Here is a 19,677-nt window from a genome sequence, read left to right as displayed (position 1 = left end):
CTACTGATTCAAGTTCATGAATGGTTGTTAATGTGATAAGGTAAGGAGCAATTAACATCATTGGTGGCTTATAACGTACGCTGAAATTATGTTAAAATCAGTCCTACATTTGCCTGAATCAGCCTGGGAACATTTCCTGCATCCTATGTCCTGCGAACCTATATTGATAACCCTAAGATGGATATTAGTATATTTCATTAAAATTTAAATGCTAAAGGGCAGGAGTCTATAGACACCAGTGTTCAGTTTCAGTCCAGAGGCATTGTACAGGGCTGATTAATAACTGTTACATTCTACTATTGGTCATGGGGTTACACAAGTAGGGTACACACATGAGACAGAGGACAACAAAACTATACAGTAACACAGTATCTAAAAATCTGCAGTGGTCTCCTCTCGACTTTCTCTTTTACTCAGATATGGGGATGGATATTTGAGGAGTAAACTGCACAACAATGATTATATTTTTTTTATATTATGTGTTTTAAAGAACCATTAACAACAAATCGAATCAAATTAATAATATATTGAACAATTATTAAAATTAGTATATTGAACAATTATTATAAAAGTAAAGTTGAATAAATCGGACTCCGAAGCTGCATGAATAAAAGGTAAAGTACCACTTCCGGTTAATGGAAATAGCTCAAATGTTGATAGAAATCTACGTTTTGTACCTAATATATGTATGCAAAATTTAGTTGACCTAAGTGAAAGTGTACACACAGACATTATTCCAAAAATGGTATTTTGGGACTCCGGGAGGTCTAAAATGTCAAGATTCATCAATCTCAACATCAAATCTTTGGACAATGATCGAGTGTGTACACACCAAAGACACCAAGGGGGACCCACTGCCCCCGCGCTGATTTTGTGTCCACACATGGATATCACCAAGGGCAATGCTCTATGAAACGATTGACTGTCCATGACACGAAATGAAGAGTGGGCCCATCTGCACTGCATGATCAGTAATAATCAATATGGAATGCACTTCAATGAAAATTACACTGCAAGAAATCACTTGGTGAAAGATTTCACAATGCAATAAATCAATTCCACTGTACAGGTACTATAATATGAACGATACATTCGGTCAAATTAAGTAACATAAATTAATAAAAAATCTGCATAGATAGATTTGTACAGGAGTGGCTCAATGCTTCCATGTACATCAACCATTACAGGTCTTACACTCTTGGTTCTTTAATTGCACATTACTGGGTTATGTTTGTAGGGCAGTGTTTCCCAACCTCGGTCTTGGGGGGCACACTGTGGCTGCAGGTTTTTGTTCCCACCAGCTTCTGTTTTTAATTGGACTCCTGGTCTAATTAAGTGATGTGTTATTTCCCAAGTTCTGTGTTTTGAGAACAATATAGAAATTAGAAAACTAAGTTTGGTAAAAAAAAAAAAAAAAGTGTGTGTGTGTATATATATGTATGTGTGTGTGTGTGTGTGTGTATATGTATGTATGTATGTATATATATATATATATATATATATATACACACACACACACACAGTGGGTACAGAAAGTATTCAGACCCCCTTCAATTTTTCACTCTTTGTTTTATTGCAGCCATTTGCTAAAATCATTTAAATTATTTTTTCCCTCATTAATGTACACACAGCACCCCATATTGACAGACAAAAAATAATTTTTGAAATTGTTGCAGATTTAAAAAAACAAAAAAAAACTGAAATATCACCTGGTCCTAAGTATTCAGACCCTTTGCTCAGTATTTAGTAGAAGCACCCTTTTGAGCTCATACAGCCATGAGTCTTCTTGCGAAAGATGCAACAAGTTTTTCACACCTGGATTTGGGGATCCTCTGCCATTCCTCCTTGCAGATCCTCTCCAGTTCTGTCAGGTTGGATGGTAAACGTTGGTGGACAGCCATTTTAGGTCTCTCCAGAGATGCTCAATTGGGTTTAAGTCAGGGCTCTGGCTGGGCCATTCAAGAGCAGTCACAGAGTTGTTGTGAAGCCACTCCTTCGTTATTTTAGCTGTGTGCTTAGGGTCATTGTCTTGTCTTTCCCTCGATTTTTATATATATATATATATATATATATATATATATATATATAAAATGTACCAAGCAGTTATATGGGAATAATGTTTTTTCTTTTTAACAATATTTTCATCTTGATTTTCATTCTATTCTTCCAGGTGTTCTAATTGTTTAATCCATTATTTACTAATAAGTGGGTCTGATGCTAAAGTAGTTGCAGCCTTTGATTATTCCGTGTTGTTTGCCTGGGTGTCTGCTCCGCTCATTTTTAATTGTCATTAATAAGATACAACGAAGGGGGAAAACTGCACAGAGAAAGGGCAAAATATAATGAAATCAACAAAAGAGAGTTAAGCGTTTAAATCTATAGCAATAGCAGAAATATTTCTAAATGTCTTATAAATGTAAAAATCATGCTGCTGTGGTTTTTCTGAATGTAGATTAAAAGAAAAAATAATACCAGATAATTAAATAAGATCAGCGTGTTATCAGGTGTTGTCACGGATGAGGAATCTGGTTGGAACAAAAACCTGCAGTCACAGGTGGACCACAGGACAAAGGCTGGGAAACACTGTTGTAGGCCCATTGCTTGACAGAATGTTTTAAATTGGCAAGGGTTATTTTGGCCTTTGAAAAGCTGGACAAAACAGAAATCTTCAGTGTGTCGTACAGAGTTATCCATCTCTGATCCCAGAGGGCTACAGTGGCTGCAGGTTTTTATTCTAACCCTCTTCTTAATTTTTTAACAGTTTTTGCTGCTAATCAACTTCTTATCGCCTTCATTTTAGTTGACTTGCTTTTTAAGTCTCGGACCCTTTAATTGTTTCTTTTTTCCTTGATTAGCGGCCAAACATTAATGAGATACAAAACGAGCCAACATGTTACCAGCTAATGAGTATCCATCATACAATAGCGTAACATAAAAAACAGTGAAGGTCTCAGTAATGTTGATCTGCTCAGGTCCACAAAACATCTTGACGGTGTTCTTAGAAAAAAGAAAATCTGCAGTTTTGGAAATGTCTGCAGTGGCAGAATGGGAGCCGCAATAAGCCATGGAATTAAACAATAGGTTTAATTAACAACAAGAATCAGATTCTAATTAAGGATTTAATTGAAAGGAAATTGGATGGAGTTTGTGGCCCCCAACTTAGCTATTCATCTGTTGTCTCACTTCACATGTCATTTCTGTTTTGGCTGCTGTTTAAGGAAAAAACAGTAAGTCGGAGGACAGAATCTTAAAATATAAGGCCAATAAAAGTGAAGTCAAGCAATAGAAGGACTTGGTCATGGATTAAGAAAGTCGCAGGATGGAATACCTTCAGCCGCTGTAGCTTTTCAGGATTGGATTTGGACACCCCTGGAATCGTAGGTTACCTAGCAGGATACTAACAATTCAAGAAACCTGATCTTAGCCTGTGTTATTGTATGTAGTAAGAGTCCTTTTAAAATCACTAAGCCATTGGTTATTTCACAAATCTCTTATCATTTATTCATAGTTATTTAAGGAGCCTGTTCCAGATCTAAATAAAGATGTATGTGGATTGCTATTTTTGGGAGGTTAAAATGGCTCCCCAAATGCATTGCTCTGAAGACCCACTTAAGAGTGTCGGTATGTGTGATTGTGTGGGTTCAGTTCTTTCTTTTCATCCGGCATATGCTCTGCTATAGCAAACAAGCTGTCCGTTATCTTCACATACAAATTCCTTTGAATGTGTTGAGGTTGGTGAAGGTTTGGGCCTGCTTTGTTGGACAATTTCGGAAGCCTTACACCAGGGTCTCCATTTCAGTCCTGGAGAGCTACTGTGGCTGCAGGTTTTCATTCTAACCCTTTTCTTAATTAGTGACCAAATTTTGCTGCTAATTAACTCTTTGCCTTAATTTTAATTGATGCACACTTAAGGCCCCTTAATTATTTCACTTTCACTTAATTAGCAACCAAAAAATATTGAGACACAAAATGTACAAACACATAAACAACAACCTGCGTCCATCACACAATAACTGAAAATAACAGTGATGGTGCTCAGTAATGTTGATCTGCTCAGGTCCACAAAGATTTTTTTGACAGTTTTGGAAATGTCTGCCATGGCAGAATGAACGCCATGGAATTAAATAACAGGTTTAATTAGCAACTAGACATTAAGCCCGTTACAATAACGGGCGCTAGAACAGTAGTGCATAAACATTAGTAGGAACAGTCTATATGAAATGGCAAGGGACCTTGACCTCATTCTGTTTCTTGTCTTAATTTTTTTTTTTTTTTGTCAAAAATATTTTTGCAAGAAGCCTAAAGTAAAATAATAATAAAAATAAAATAGAAACGTATATAACAATTAGTAAATATATATATATATATATATATATATATATATATATATATATAATTCACGCCGGAAGGGGCGTGGATTCACTAAGCCGCTGACAAGTAAGACGCCCATGACGCACGCCCACCAACTCTAAGACCATTGGATACGACAACAACTCGCAGAACCACGCCCACCAACTCGGACGCGATGACACAGGAAAAACGGCGTCATTTATGTTCGTCTGTCGTAGAGTCCACATGCACCTCTGAGCCACGTTGACTGTTCATAGAGGCATGTTTCTCGCGGAAGTGAATCGCTGTATGCAGCGTGTACAACAGTTTGCGAGGGGTGTCCCATGGTCTTACAGTTGGTGGGCTGGTCTCTGTCAGTTGCTCATGCGAGCGGGCACATGACCAGGCAGTGTGTATGCTTTGAGTGCGAGGGTGGACGCGACAGAACCATCTAGGAAAAATCCTTTCGCGGATGTGAATCGCTGTATGCGGCATGTACAACAGTTTGCGAGGGGTGTCTCATGGTCTTACAGTTGGTGGACGGGTTTCTGTTGGTTGCTCTTGCAAGTGGCCAAATGACCAGGCAGTGTGTATGCTTCGAGAGCGTGGGTGGACGCGACAGCACCATCTAAGAAGAATCATATTTGTCGCGGATGTGAATCGCTCTATGCGTCGTGTAAAACAGTTTGTCGCGGATGTGAATCGCTGTAGGTAGCGTGTAAAACGCTGTATTTTATGTTGCCCTCTCCAGAGTTACATCTTTTCATTCACCTACAGTCGTATCCTCAAAACCAACCCCATTTGGACAAATGTGTCTTTCAGGAAGTGTTCACCCATCAATACATAATTATGCTACGCCGCGGGTTGGCTAGTAATTAATATTGCCTTAGTGTAAAGCTTTGTAACAATCTGTAATACACAATATCTGAAGAAGATATTTAGGAAAAATTTTCTATTGTTTTTACGTCATTTACATTATAGACAACATTTCTTGTAAATATTCTGTCTGAGTTTGGCAACAGTTTGCCTTGTTCAGGACCATCTACAACCTTGACGACAACATCTGGAAAACTTCTAACTCTTGATAATGCAACATATAATTGACCGTGGCTGAATACTGGTTCTGGTGGCGTCTCCCCAACAAGTATCCGTGCTGGCGTGCAGCTGATTACTGTATGTCTTGTCTCCCTGGCAACTGATTTTGTGTGCGCGGCCACGACTACCCAATCAGCACTCTCCCCAGCAATAATGTCCTTTATTTGCTTATCATACGTGGCCGCGGCTAGGCCATTCACTGTGTGCCCAGCTTCCAGTGTGTGTATGTCCACGGTGCCGTGCACTTCAGCAGAAGACACACGGACACCCCTGACCGCTGGACGCACACAGGGGTTTTATTAAAGAGGATGAGAACTGACTTCAAATTAAGAAACTGAATAAAGTGAAGTTGGTTGGATTTTGAGGTCCCAACTTAGCTGGCCATCTGTCGGCTCACTTCACATCAAATTTATGTTTAGGTGCCTTTTAAGGAAAAAAAGAATCAATTCAGCAGTCAGAGTCTCAAGAAAAGTCAATCAAAATAAAGGGACTTAGTTAATTAGCCGCAAAAACTGGTCACTAATTAAGGAAAGAGTTAGAATGAAAACCTACTGCCACAGTAGCTCTCTGGGACTGGAGTTGAAGACCCCTGCCTTACATGCTTCCGCCATGTTTGTATCACCTATTCATTATAGCATCATATGTTGTTGTACAATGAGTTAGGAGCTCAGAGAAAAAAAACTCTTGAAGAGGGAATAGGAATTCTAGAAGCCTCGCTAGCTGTTCGGGTCTCTTGTCTAACAAATCACTCAGTCCACTTTGAAGGTTAGAAAAAGAGTGAAAAGACTGTTTTCTGGGCATGTGGCCCATCCAAGAAAACGGTAAAGAGTGATAGGCCAACAGGAAGTCTGATGTATCTATAGTTTAAAACTGTTTAGAACTCCGTCTAAGGCACTACTCCCACTCCGATAACCAGAGGTGAATATTATATACTTATATTGTCTGTGGGGCATCTGTTTGAAGAGGTACTATACTCTGTGATCTGTGATGGAGTCGTATGAAATACATTTCCAAGTAAGAATACATTAAAGTCGAGTAGGCAATGGTAGAAGAAAATTTCAATCTACACTAAAATCAGTCTGACACTTTTTATGGCAGTTTCTTGTTTCTATGCAGGCTTCTCCATTTCCTTCCACAGTCATGCTGCTCGGTTGATTTACAAATCTGTTATGCCTTGTGCCAGTGAATGGATACTGTAATGGGCTGACTTCAGTTCTGCTTTATGCAGATAACAAAGTATCGAATTCTCGCAATCCTTAAATGGAATAAGCAGGCACCAGAAACAGGGAACTTGTGCTACTCTGTAAAGTTGCTGTGGTCGGATGGCAACTATTGATAAGTGTCATTATTTCTACTCCTACCATATTTAGCCTGCAGCCCAGACTGTGACTGGCCACAACGCTGCACTGAATTTTAATGCTTTTATCACTTCAATAAGACCTATCTAATACTTTAGGTAATTGCGTAGCGGGTAGATGAATGCTCTCTTACATCCCAGGTTGCTTGCAGGTTAAATCTGGATTTTCATCATAATTTTCTTAAACATTTTTCCTTTTACCCCCTATCTTTACAAGTGTGTCTAGGTGGTGACATTTTATAGATTGACAGAACCACCACCATGTTTTATAGTCAAAGCGCTTCTCATAGTGCATTGTATTTGTGCCAAACACAGCTTTTATTGTTGAGGCCCAAAAAGTCAATTTTGTTTTCGTGAAACCATGCAATTTTCTTTCATTTTGTCCCAGAATCATCGGCATGCTTTCTTGTTGTCTCAGTCTGACGTAAGCTTTCCTCAAAAATACCTTTTATGTTGTCAGTCTTTGATAAATCACAGATGCCTCAAGCACTCGGGCAAGTGTTGCATACATAGTTTATTTCATCTCAGCTATATACCCATTTCTCCAAACACAATTTTTCAACCATAGGATCATGGGTATCCAGCCTCCATCACATTAGTATCAGATGCGAGGCAAGAACTAACTGTAGAAAACAACACCTATCCATATCGGGACATAAACATACACTTATTTGTAATGGATTATATATAGAGAGTCTTCATTTAACCTATTCTGCATGCCTTTGCTTTGTTGAATTCTACTGACATGGAAAGAAATCTCAGCCATGTAAATCTGCATATCAGAGTCAAATATCCTGTACTTGCCTTCTAATTCCCCATTTCCTCAGGTTTGTCATTAAGCATTGCCTTTGCTCTTGAAGATGTCACCCTTTCACCATCAGTTACGGTCAGGAATCTTGTTGCGAGTTCGGACACCTCTTTCATTCATTGAATATATTTCTGCGATGACCCAATCCTGTTGTTTCTTTTTTCATAATATTCATAGGATTTGACCCTTCTTTGCTAATTAATACCATGAAATGACTTGATCAGACACTGGTTGTTTCTCAGCTAGACTATTATAACTTTTTCCTGGTGGGGCTTCCTTCAACCGCTGTCAGACTTTTATCCTGCTCCTCCAGATGGTGTTCTCTCTGCCTCGTTTCACTTCTACTGCTCCTCTGCTACAGTCTCTTCACTGGCTTTCTCCTGCTGCAAGGATCCAGTTCAGACCTCCTGTTTTGACAGAAGGTTCTATTAATAGTTCTGCTCCTCAGTATCTCCAGTCTTTGGTTTCCCCATAAACCCCTTCAAGAAGTCTCCATTCTGCCTCTGTCTGCCTGCTGGCCGTCCCTCCTCTGGCCAGATATGCCAAGATAGTACAATGCTTCTCAATTCTTGCTCCAAAGCTGTGGAATGATCTCACTTTGTCAATTCGAACTGCACCCAATTTTGCTCATGTTTCAGGGTCTTTTGAAAAGGTATAATTTCATGACTTATTTTGGAACTGCTTAGTGCCTCTACTAAAGGATAACTGCTGTTTTACTGAAAAAGAATTTAGGATACTGATTTTTTTTTTTGTCTTTTTCTAGTTGCTGGTGTAATTACAGAGTATTACTCCCTCTTGCTCAGTTTTTTTTAATCTTGTTTTCCAATCATTTTTATATGTATTTTAATTTGCTTTGTAAGTCACCTTAGATAAATAATAATAATAATACTTTACAGTTTTCATCAGCAGCTTTCTTCAGTAGTGCCCTTGTTGAATGGATACTCCTTTTTCATGATGCTCCCTTTACAAGAATTCACAGTTGTGTTTTATTGTCGCTGTTAATTAATACTGGACTTTAGATAATAATAATAATTCTTTGCATCTATATAGCGCTTTTCTCACTACTCAAGGGCCCAACAGAGCAGAGTCCTCTTTGGCATTTACGGGATTCGAGCCGGCAGCCTTCCGATTGCCAGTGCAGACCCCTAGCCTCAGAGCCACCACTCCGCCTATGATGATTCTTAGTGCCTTTAGAATCGTGTCCTGCGTCTCTCCTAATTAATGCAATTCAATAATCTTGTCTCAGAGAGACTTGCTTTGAGTACTCCTTTCTATTCATGATGCATTTTTGTTATGAGCTGAACTACCCAACCGTGCCTCTTCTAAGAAACAAATGTATTTAATCTGAATTCATGCACCTACTGGAGCAAAATTCCCCAATGTGTCAATAAAGTTAAACAGTGACAGTAAATTGCTCGGATATATACAGTAAGTGAGAATGTTTTACAGGAGATTAACGCTTCCCCAGTTATAGTGCCTACTTGGTACGTAATGCTCCCCAAGACAGACCCTCCCTTTTCGCGCAGCTTTACTGGAATCGAGAAGAAATACAGAATGACTGCGTTAATTTAAAGTAACATTTGTAAAATTCTCTTTTCATGTGGATGTTACGCTGTTTTCTTCAAAACACTGGCCAACAAAATTAGTTAGTACTGTAGCAGAATAAAAATGAAAAATAAATTGCGACGAAGCTGAATGCGTTTTACTTTCCGCGTACCTGAAGTAACTAGAGGCTCCAATAACGTATGGATCATTTCTCCAAGCACTTTTTTTTTTTTTTTAAATCCAGATGCACTGGGAATTCGTGAACTTGACCGCACTGCAGCTCCAGTGGTCCCCTGGCTCCGAGTTCCACGTGCCGCTCTCCTCTAGAGGGTAGAGGCACCTGCTGCGCTGTCCAGCGGCTCAGGCTCCGCCCCTTTTCCCGTCTCCTCCTCCTCAGTGAAGAAAGCAGCGCGCTTGAGTCAGAGAGACTGTCATTCGCGCGGGTCTCCACCGTTTGTTGGTTCTCTTTTGGGGCTGCGGTCCGCCGGGCTCGCGGAGATGAAAGGTCGCTTGGGTGTGGTGGTGCTGCTTGCCGGATTAAGCGGCATCGGCAGCTTCAGTTTCCTTGCCACCGCTATCTGGAGCGAATACTGGTACATAATTCAAGTGAACAAGCCAAACATTACCGATTCGGGTGAACTGGACTCTCATTCCGGACTCTGGAACAATTGTGAAGGTATGTGTGCACGCCGAGGCGCGAGGAAGGACCACCAAAATAAGACTTTGCCAGAGTAGCCGTGTATAACTAGAAGTTGAGAACAATTAAAATTGCAGTATTTCAAACGTACACTTCATATTCACATATTAACATATTAGCTGCTTCCTTATGTTGTTCAAATCTGTCGGGCAAAACGTATGTTGGGCGGGCGTCCCGTCCACTCCGGTAGCCACCCGGGCTTAATTAGGGAAATTTAAAGAACAAATACCTGCCGATTTTAATGTGCATTATGTATTTAGTATTATTTAAAGCAATATTACAGTGAATGGCTATTTAGATTTTTCAGGAATGCACTGTTGCCTCTTGACAATACACAGCTATATTTGTAGTCGGAGCAGTGCATTCCTTGAAAACTAAGCTCAGCTATAAATTTTAAGCTGACATACCATTATATAAAAATTGATGAATAATACAAACATGTCAAAAGGTCCTACTTGAGGACATTTCATTTCTTTAGAATACAAATTTTCCCCACATTCTCTTTGTCTGTGACAGGAACATACTATATACATAATACGCTTATTTGAAGTTCATATTTTTTTTTTTCATGTTGCTTAACATTGTGGCTTCACACATCCAGGGTCCTGGTTTTTGAAACACGGCCAAGGCGCTGTTTTATATAAAGTTTGCACATTCTCCTCTTGTCCCCATGGGTTTTCCTCCCACATCTCAAATAGGCTCATATTTGATTAATAGTCCGCTCTAAACTGGCCTTGGATGGGCGAGTGTGCATAAATGTGCCCTAGAATGCCGTGGCATTTCATCCATGGTTGGGTCTTTCCTTGTGGCTGATGCTGTCAGCTCTCGGGTCCATTAGACAGATTCATGAAGTTTGAAAATAAAGGGACAGATGTTTTATTAGTGTGTACAGAATTCATCTTAATGCTAGTAAGGATATAACTTGAGTTAAAGTCTTCGACGTGAAAAGATGAGTTTATTCATATTCCACATTTAAACAGTTGTACATGCAATCATGCAAAGATACCATATTTAAGTACTGATAGCTCCAGTTATTGCTCGATTCTTTCTCTTGTCACACCCAAAGCTGTATTTTATGTACAGTACTGTGTTTATCTCTTCTTTCTGTTTATCATTCTTATCCTTTTGCCTTTTAATGTACGTATCCATTTTGACATGCCCCTTTCTCTTGGTCATCTTTAAGTAAATCATTTGACTGCTCTCTCCAAGTATTTCAGCATGTTCTTCTTGTAGCCTTGTCCTGTTTTTGATTATTTCTGATTTTTAAAGTCTTTACAACACAGCATTTTTCAAAGGCATCCTTCTTACTTGTACATTCTTTTATTTCTGCATTGCATTTACTGGAAGCAGCTTGGATTCTTGCTTTTGCACTGCTGCTGCCTCTGTATAATTTGCATGTTCTTCCTGTGTTTGAGCAATTTTCGTTTGGCATTCTGGTTTCATTCTGCAGACTATTAGCTAATTGGTACTCCACCGGTCATTTAGTGCAGCCTAAATTCAGTAAGATGTCAAAGTTATGGGATGCTGTTCTATATTGAATATATTGTGTTTTATATCCATTGCTAATGAGCTGGTAGTAGATCTCTAGTTCGACCTCATACTGTTCCAGTCAATACCTGATTGATTAGATTGTGACAAAGTGACTTGGGAGACCACTGCATTAAGCGGAATTTATTGTCATGTTACTGGAACGACTCCAGACTTTTCTAAGCCTTTTGGCTTTGAGTATTATCCTGCTGAAAAAGCTCATTCTCTGACATTAAGAGATAAACCTTAAGTGGCAACAATTTTCAAATATCTCGTGTCATTAAAGTGTTGCTCTATCTATGTCAAGAGACCCAATGTGTTTCATGAAAACAACACCCCACATCATTACAGCGCAACCACAAACCTTCATTATTGGCAGCCAGCAGGATGGACTTATGGACTTAATTGTTTTTTTCTTATTTCCTGGTATTCCCATCAATCAAAAGGAGTCAAGGATGTGTTCTGACAAGACTCCTTTGAACCATTGTTATACTCTGCTGTCATCTGACATACTGCATTCTGTGTGATTCTGTCTAACTCTGTCACCTTATTATCAGCTGCTTAATTCCTATGTGGGCCACTATTGATCATGTTTTTTTATTTTTGTGGTGGCGGCGGTGGCAGCAGCGGCCTGTTCTTGTAGTGCCCAGAGCTGGCTCCTGTCTGGCACCCGGTGCTCTCAGCACTGGCTCCAACTCTTCTCAAAACTGAATGAGATTCAGCAGGTTTGGAAGTGGATAGATGGGCGGCCTATTTTAGATGCAGCCTTGACACCGTTGTGTATTTCAAATTTAGCTGGGTTTTCTGTTCTTGGTCCAGTCACACCAGCGCACAGTGCAGTGTTCAAGGTTAGTTAAATCTCCAGTCTAGCACTGTGTTTCTCTCAACTGAATGTATGCAGTGTGGCATGGTGGCGCAGTTGTAGCGCTGCTGCCTCGCAGTTAGGAGACCCGGGTTCGCTTCCCAGGTCCTCCCCGCGTGGAGTTTGCACGTTCTCCACGTGTCTGCGTGGGTTTCCTCCCACAGTCCAAAGACAGGCAGGTTAGGTGCATTGGCGATCCTAAATTGTCCCGTGTGTGCCCTGCGGTGGGCTGGCACCCTGCCTGGGATTTGTTCCTGTGTTGGCTCCTGTGACCCTGTAGTTAGGATATAGCAGGTTGGATAATGGATGGATAGTTTTTCAGACTAAATTTTAAATTTTCACTGTTAACATAGCTGTAATTCAAAAATGGCCTAGAAGGCACAGCCAAGTGTTTCTGTGTCTGAGATGCGTAGGTGCGGTTAGACTCTGTACAACTTTATCTTGACATTTGGAAGAAAGTGAGTAATAAAAATGCAGTAACAAGACCACTTCCATTTTGTAATTAGATAATTTATCAAAACATAATTAACTATGCAGATGAATAGAATGTTTTTTTTTTTTTGCAGTTCTCTGCCATCAGGTTTGCCATATTTTTACATTTATTTGCACCAATTTATGTAGAGTTCAGAGAAAATAAAATAATAATTCTTTACATTTATATACCATTTTTTACTCTACATTCAAAGCACTTTTCATAGTGAGTGGGGACCCACTTCAACCAGCATCCTCCTAGAGAATGTGACAGCAGCCATTTTTACACCAGTACGCTCACAGAAGTGGTTAGAGAGAGAGAGAGAGAGACAGTCAGAGACAGGGGGTCATTAGGTGGCCAGGACATCAGGGTACACCTTGCTGTTTACGAAGGATGCCCAGAGATCTTTAATGACCACAGAGAGTCAGGACCTTAGTTTTACATCTCAACTGAAGGACAGCGACATTTTTACAGCACGGTGTCCACGTCGCTGCACAGGAGCATTGCGATCCTCAGTGAGGAGGATCCTCAGTGAGGGGACCCACTTCAACCAGCATCCTCCTAGAGAATGTGACAGCAGCCATTTTTGGCTGGGATTGGCTCCAGCAGACCCCCGTGACCCTGTGTTAGGATATAGCAGGTTGGACGATGACTGACTGAATGTAGATGACCAGCTGTTTTAAAAAGTATTGTCGGCATGTAATAATACCAATAACAGGGCAGCTAGTCACAGTATATGGGAGGGGCAGCACATAGCTAATAAAGTAGCCACATGGTGTATATAAAAAAAAAAAAAAAATATATAATAGCACTTCTGCGGTGGGCTGGCGCCCTGCCCGGGGTTTGTTTCCTGCCTTGCGCCCTGTGTTGGCTGGGATTGGCTCCAGCAGACCCCTGTGACCCCGTACTTAGGATATAGCAGGGTGGATAATGGCACTTGTGTTGGATATTTAAAATAATGTTAGGTTATTATCTTTTACTTTTTGCGTGCAATATAATTGGTTGTTATTACTATGTCATGATATTGACAAGAATTAGTAAAAGAAGGCAAAGCACACTGTTTGAGAGAATAATTACTGGATGTTGCCTTTCTACTCGTAGGCGCCGTAGGTGTAATTTTGTCAGTGTGCCCGAGGCACTGTGGAGAGACTGGTTTGGTGGTAAGGGAGATGCAAGAGGTGTGAAGGAGAGTGCATAAGGATAAAGACTTGGAATATTTGGAATTTGAAGGGAAAATCAGCCAAATTAATGAGGACATACAGGAGCAAGATGGAGTTTAAAGGCTGCGAGGATGCTCGGCAGGAGTAGTTGAAATTCCAAGTTTTTCTGGCAGGGGTGCTGTGATGACAATGCTGGAGTTGGTGTACAGGTGTCTGAGCAATGGGCAGGCAAAGTGGTGAAGGTGAATAGATTTAATGAGCTTGTTGTAGTTGTTAAGATGATGGATTTATATATTAGTACTGTATATTGAAAAAAAAAAATTATTTACTGGGGCACACTGCGGTGGGCTGGCACCCTGCCCGGGGTTTGTTTCCTGCCTTGCGCCCTGTATTGGCTGGGATTGGCTCCAGCAGACCCCTGTGACCCTGTAATTGGGATATAGCGGGTTGGATAATGGATGGATGGATACTGGGGCACAAAGCAGGGCATATAAAGAAGTATAGCAAGATTTTATGTCTATTGCAGACCAGGCTTGCGTATGTTCATCAGTTGGTGTCAATTTTCAGGTCTTTATACTATATAAATGACTGATGAGTGTAATCTCAGCATATGCCCTACAGATTCTATTGGGAAAGGCTGAGGTGTTTCGACATGTGGATTTAAAGGTAGAAGATGGAGGGGGAGCGGATGAGGCCCAGCAGTAGGCTGAAAAAGAAAGACGTGATTGCAGATGGACTGTTGAAAGTGGAAGAAAAAGATTTGGAAGGCAACAGGCCATTCTGGGTAAACATGAAAAATGGATAATAAAAAGATAACAATTGTTCTGTTTTTCAAAATTATGCATATGTAGTTTTAGCCATCTTACATCTTATTATGTATTATTATAATTCTTATTCTGGTTATGATTTTCCTTCACCATTTTTATTAGATGTTCCCATTTACATGCTCATAATATAGAAATGTAAATTTAAAAAAAGGATAATTATTTGGTGAGAAAAAAATTATTTTCGTAACCGTGACTGTTTAACTCATCGTGTGTGAATAAAGGTTTGATTAGTCAGTCTTTATTTTGTATAGTGCCTTTCTCAATGGGCGCAATCACAAAGAAGCTCTTTTTAAAAAGCAAAAAAGAATTTAGTGGACACTGGGAAAAAGATCTCTCAATTAATATATCAGAAAAGGAGAGGAAAGCAGCAATGCAGAGAATTCACTCGAGCTCCATATGCGCAAAGCATACAATTATACAACTCAAAATTATATATCGAGCACATCTGTCTCGTCTAAAACTCTCCAAAATGTTACCAGGGCATGATGCAACCTGCGAACGCTGCAACCAAGTCCCAGTCTCACTGGGTCACATGTTCTGGGCCTGCACCAAATTAACATCATTCTGGACCAACATTTTGAATCACCTTTCAGACAGCCTTGGACTCACAATCCCTCCTAACCCACAGCTGTGTTTGGGGTTCTTCCAGATGGGTTTAAAGTGGAGAAAGACAACCAAATTGTGATTGCATTCACTACACTTTTGGCACGCAGACTCATTCTGCTAAACTGGAAGAACCCAAACTCTCCTCTTTTAAGTCAGTGGGAAACCGATGTGTTATACTATTTGAGATTGGAAAAAATCAAATACTCAGAGGATCTGTACAGACTTTTTTCAAAACATGGCAGGATCTAATCAGTAATATTTTAAAATAAGCTCACAAAGCACAGAGAATTTATTAATTTAGGTATGTTTACAAGCCTTAAATTTCACGCCGTTTGGCTTGCGCTCTCTCTCAGGGGTGGGGATCGATCTGTTCTTAACTTAATTTTTCTTTTTGTAAAAACTTGATTGCTTTGTATGGATTGCAATAAAATTAATATAAAGGGGAAATAAAATTAGCATTTATCAGGAAAAAACAATGGTGATCCATAGCAGAAGACATCAGCATATGCAGCCAAATGTATATACTGTAACAGAGTACAAACAGTGACTTAATAAAAGTTTAGAAAACATATTTCACCTTAAGCAAACAATGAATTTTACATTGGGCCAGATCTTGAGCCCCAGGCACAGCTTACAGTTTGCCGTCCACTTGCTGTGTTTTGAGCAATAACTTGGTGCGGTGCACATTATGAATAAATAAAGTGCATTGTGCAGATATATGAAAATACTGTATTGTACTCATTCCAAATGAATAGTAATTTAAAAATAAAGATAACTCAAAATGATCTAAGAGAGGCGAAAAACATGCAGAAACACAGTTAACAAATTACAATGCTATTTAAGGTAGCATCTTGAATGAATTCACGTAATGTTCTTGCATTTATAGTTTTTCATTAGACAACTTTGATACTTCCCGGGGATTAATTAAATTAGCACTTTAATTGTTATCCTCTCAAAATCTAAATGAGCCGTGAAACCTATTTAAAAAGGTATCATTTTATTTTTTTTGAAAGTGTGTTTCATTGGCAGATCCATCACAAGTGAACAGTACTTTGTAACATATTTCAAAAGAGAACCGCATCCTGGATAATAGTCCACTGCAAGGCACTCTTAAATCTAATGAAGGAAGTCTCTCAATAAGAATTAATAGTTTGCTTTATAAAGAAGAATGTGCTTGTCGTGTAAACTGCACATAAAGTGGCCACCTCCTTCAGTTAGTAAATTCTGACTGCTTAATAAATTAAGAAGGTTTATTCATCAATACAGCTTATTAAAATTTTTGCTTTAAATATGATTGTGAAAGACGTTGCAGACAATGCCTGACTGGTGAATGCTTTGTACATAAGCTTTCAAGTTGTAAGAGTAACATAATTTGGCCCTTTTTCTAATTTTCTCTTTTATGCTATTCAAATGATAAACCAGATATTAATAATAATACGTTTTATTTAATAGGTGGCTTTCTTAACACCTCCAGCCACCATAAAAGAAACTCACACTGTCCCATTCCATCTGAACTAGTGTGGTGCTGAGGTGTCACTCATCTGAGATCCTGAGTTGGTTTGTCGTGTGGTGGGTGTCTTTCTTTCTTTCTTTCTTTCTTTCTTTCTTTCTTTCTTCCTAACGTCTCATTACAATGAAATTAAAAAACATTAATAAAATAAAAACAAAGAGAACGATAAAATCAAAAAGCAATAAGGTACAGAGGTAGTAGTAGCAAGCATACAAAGGTAACAGGCAGTTGCTTTAAATTCATAGTTGGTATGCCAGTTTGAACAGAGATGTTTTGAGGGTAGTTTTAAAGTGTGTTTTCGAGTCTAGCTGACGGATATGAGAGGGATGAGAGTTGAGGAGCACTACGAGAGACGCTCGAGCTCCCAGAGCACCGAGTCTGACGTGTGGTACAGGAAGTCGAGCTGCAGATGAGGATCTGAGTGAGCGAGAGGAGTGCCAGTCTGGAGGAGATCAGTGAGGCTGTGGAGAGCTTTAAATGTTCAGAGCGGGATTGTGTATCGTATTCTGTAGTGAACAGGGAGCCAGTGAAGTTGAGAGAGAATTGGTGTAATATGTTCAGTGGATTTATAACAGCAGGTTATTATCCTGGCAGCAGAACTTTGAATAAGTTGTAAGCGATGGATATGTTTTGGTGGGATGCCAGATAGAATAGCATTACAGTAATCTATACGTGAGGTGACTCGGGCATTAACCAATACTTCAGTACTGTGGTGTGTAAGAACAGGACGAAGTCTAGAAATGTGTCAGAGATGGAAGAAGGCAGCCCAAGAAATGTTACTTATATGGGAAGGAAAAGAGAGGGTACTGTCTAGATTGACACCCATTGCAAAGGTGGACGAGGAGAGTGAACATTTAGCACAAAGAATGATTTAACATTCTGTCATTTAGAAGGTTATCTTCCAATATGTGATGTACAGCCTAAGGTTCAGCTAAGTTATTCTTAGTAAAGATTTGCTAGGTGTTGTGGACCCGGCCCGGACGCAGACAGGCGGACATGTTGTTTTCCACCACCACACGTTTATTTATAACCATATTTACACAAGTTCAAGTGCCACACAAACCCCCAAATGTCCCCAAAGTCCTGGCCAACACACAATGCCTTTCTTCGGGCCGCCTCCACTCTGTTCCTGCCTCGTCCTGCTTCTACCCGACTCCAACCTCAAATGAAGGGAGACGGCCCTCTTTATCTGGTCCCGGATGAGCTCCAGGTGCTTCCCGGCATTCCCCCCTGGACCCGCCCCAGTGTGGCGGAAATGCCGGCTGTTCTCCCGGAAGCTCTCCGGGTGTCCCTCTTCTTCTTCTTCCCCCCAGCACTTCCTGGTGTGGCGGAAGTGCTGAGGTCCAGGGTCCCCAAGGCATTGGGGCGCCCCCTGGTGGTGACCACGGGTCCCTACAGGGTTAGGCTTCCAAGCCCTTTACCTGTGGCCCCCCACGTGATCCCAGTTGGGTGCACGCCCACTTCCGGTCCCTGAAGGCGTCCCGGCTGGGTCGTCGCCCCTGGCATCCTCGACAGTGTATATAACTCAGTCGCTTGACTAGATGATTAAGCCTAAAGGTTCATGGTGCACACATTGCATTTAAAGTACATTTTGTCAATTAATCTTTATTGTATATATTGCTTGTAATTGTTAGAAAAATCAATCACAATACTCATTGCTGATCTATTTACACTAAAGTAAAAGATGAGTCAAACAATGCAGTGATTGCATATGATAGAATGTATTAATTAATACACTGTAAAATCCACAAGCTAAAACATGAAAAAGCAATAACAAAACAGTGAGATATTTTAAGTAATATATAAAAAAGCTTTAGCTTGCAACTGGAAAATATTTAACTTGGATCTAAATCGGGGGTGGGCAGATTCAGTCCTGGAGGGCCGCAGTGACTGCAGGTTTTTGCTCCAATCCAGTTGCTTAATAAGAAGCACCTATTGCTCAAGTAACACTTCTGCTTCATTTTTGTTGTCTCGCTCATTAAGATTTTGAACCCTTATTGCTTATTTTAGTCTTAAAGAGATGTAGTCATGGTTTTTAATTGCTCCTTATTAGCAATAAGATGCTATTGACAAAAAAAAGACCAGCATTTCTCCATTTAGCCTGTTTCCATTTACATCTGTGTAACACTATTGGGCTTAATTAAATACTTGGAAGGAAAGTGAAGAGAAAAAAATGAAGCATTGAGAATAACTCATCTGTTTTAGACTTCAAATCATTTGGATGATATCCTTAGAAAGGAAAAAAAATTCTAGGATATGAGAATGAGCTGACATGGCAGAGTTAAAGCACTAGCAAGCCATGAAATTAAATTATTGACAAGGATTGTTTTTTAATTAAGCAACTGGGTTGGAACAAAAACCTGCAACCACTGCGGCCCTCCAGGATTGACTTTGCCCACCCGTGATCTAAATGATAGAATATGGAAAAAGTGAACAGCTGACGATGAAGAGAGTCGAATCCTAATTTCTCACCCAGAGTCTTAAGCAATGCCTTTGGAACTGCAAGATGTTTGTCTTCAAAACATCACTGTAGATGTATGAGTTTCATCATCAGTGGTTTAAACATCATTTGACATGTTGTGAATGTAAAGCTGTTTAAGGATGTTGAAGTTGTGCCGCAATATTTTAAACTATTTGGAGTCTGTTAGTGGGTAGCGTGGCTGCCTCGCAGTTAGGAGACCAGGGTTCGCTTCCCGGGTCCTCCCTGCGTGGAGTTTGCATGTTTTCCCCCAGTGTCTGCGTGGATTTCCTCCCACAGTCCAAAGACATGCAGGTTAGGTTCATTGGTGATCCTAAATTGTCCCTAGTGTGTGTGTGTGTGTGTACCCTGTGGTGGGCTGGCACCCTGCCCGGTGTTTGTTGGCTGGGATTGGTTCCAGCAC

At 40.1% G+C, this 19,677-nt stretch overlaps 1 protein-coding gene across 1 annotated transcript in view; it reads left to right on the top strand.

The window, feature by feature from the left end:
* The first annotated feature begins 9,554 nt into the window (after positions 1-9,554).
* The window catches only part of tmem235b (transmembrane protein 235b), a 45,488-nt gene continuing 35,365 nt past the window's right edge, over positions 9,555-19,677 (top strand). Inside the window, exon 1 of the mRNA XM_039739858.1 lies at positions 9,555-9,810. Within this exon, the coding sequence (XP_039595792.1) occupies positions 9,633-9,810 (178 nt within the window). The 5' untranslated portion in view covers positions 9,555-9,632. The remainder of the gene's footprint in view (positions 9,811-19,677) is intronic.

The sequence above is a fragment of the Polypterus senegalus genome, chromosome 17 (assembly GCF_016835505.1).
Source record: "Polypterus senegalus isolate Bchr_013 chromosome 17, ASM1683550v1, whole genome shotgun sequence".
In the NCBI taxonomy this organism is placed as follows: Eukaryota; Metazoa; Chordata; class Cladistia; order Polypteriformes; family Polypteridae; genus Polypterus; species Polypterus senegalus.
This window is presented reverse-complemented; position numbering and strand designations above follow the sequence as displayed.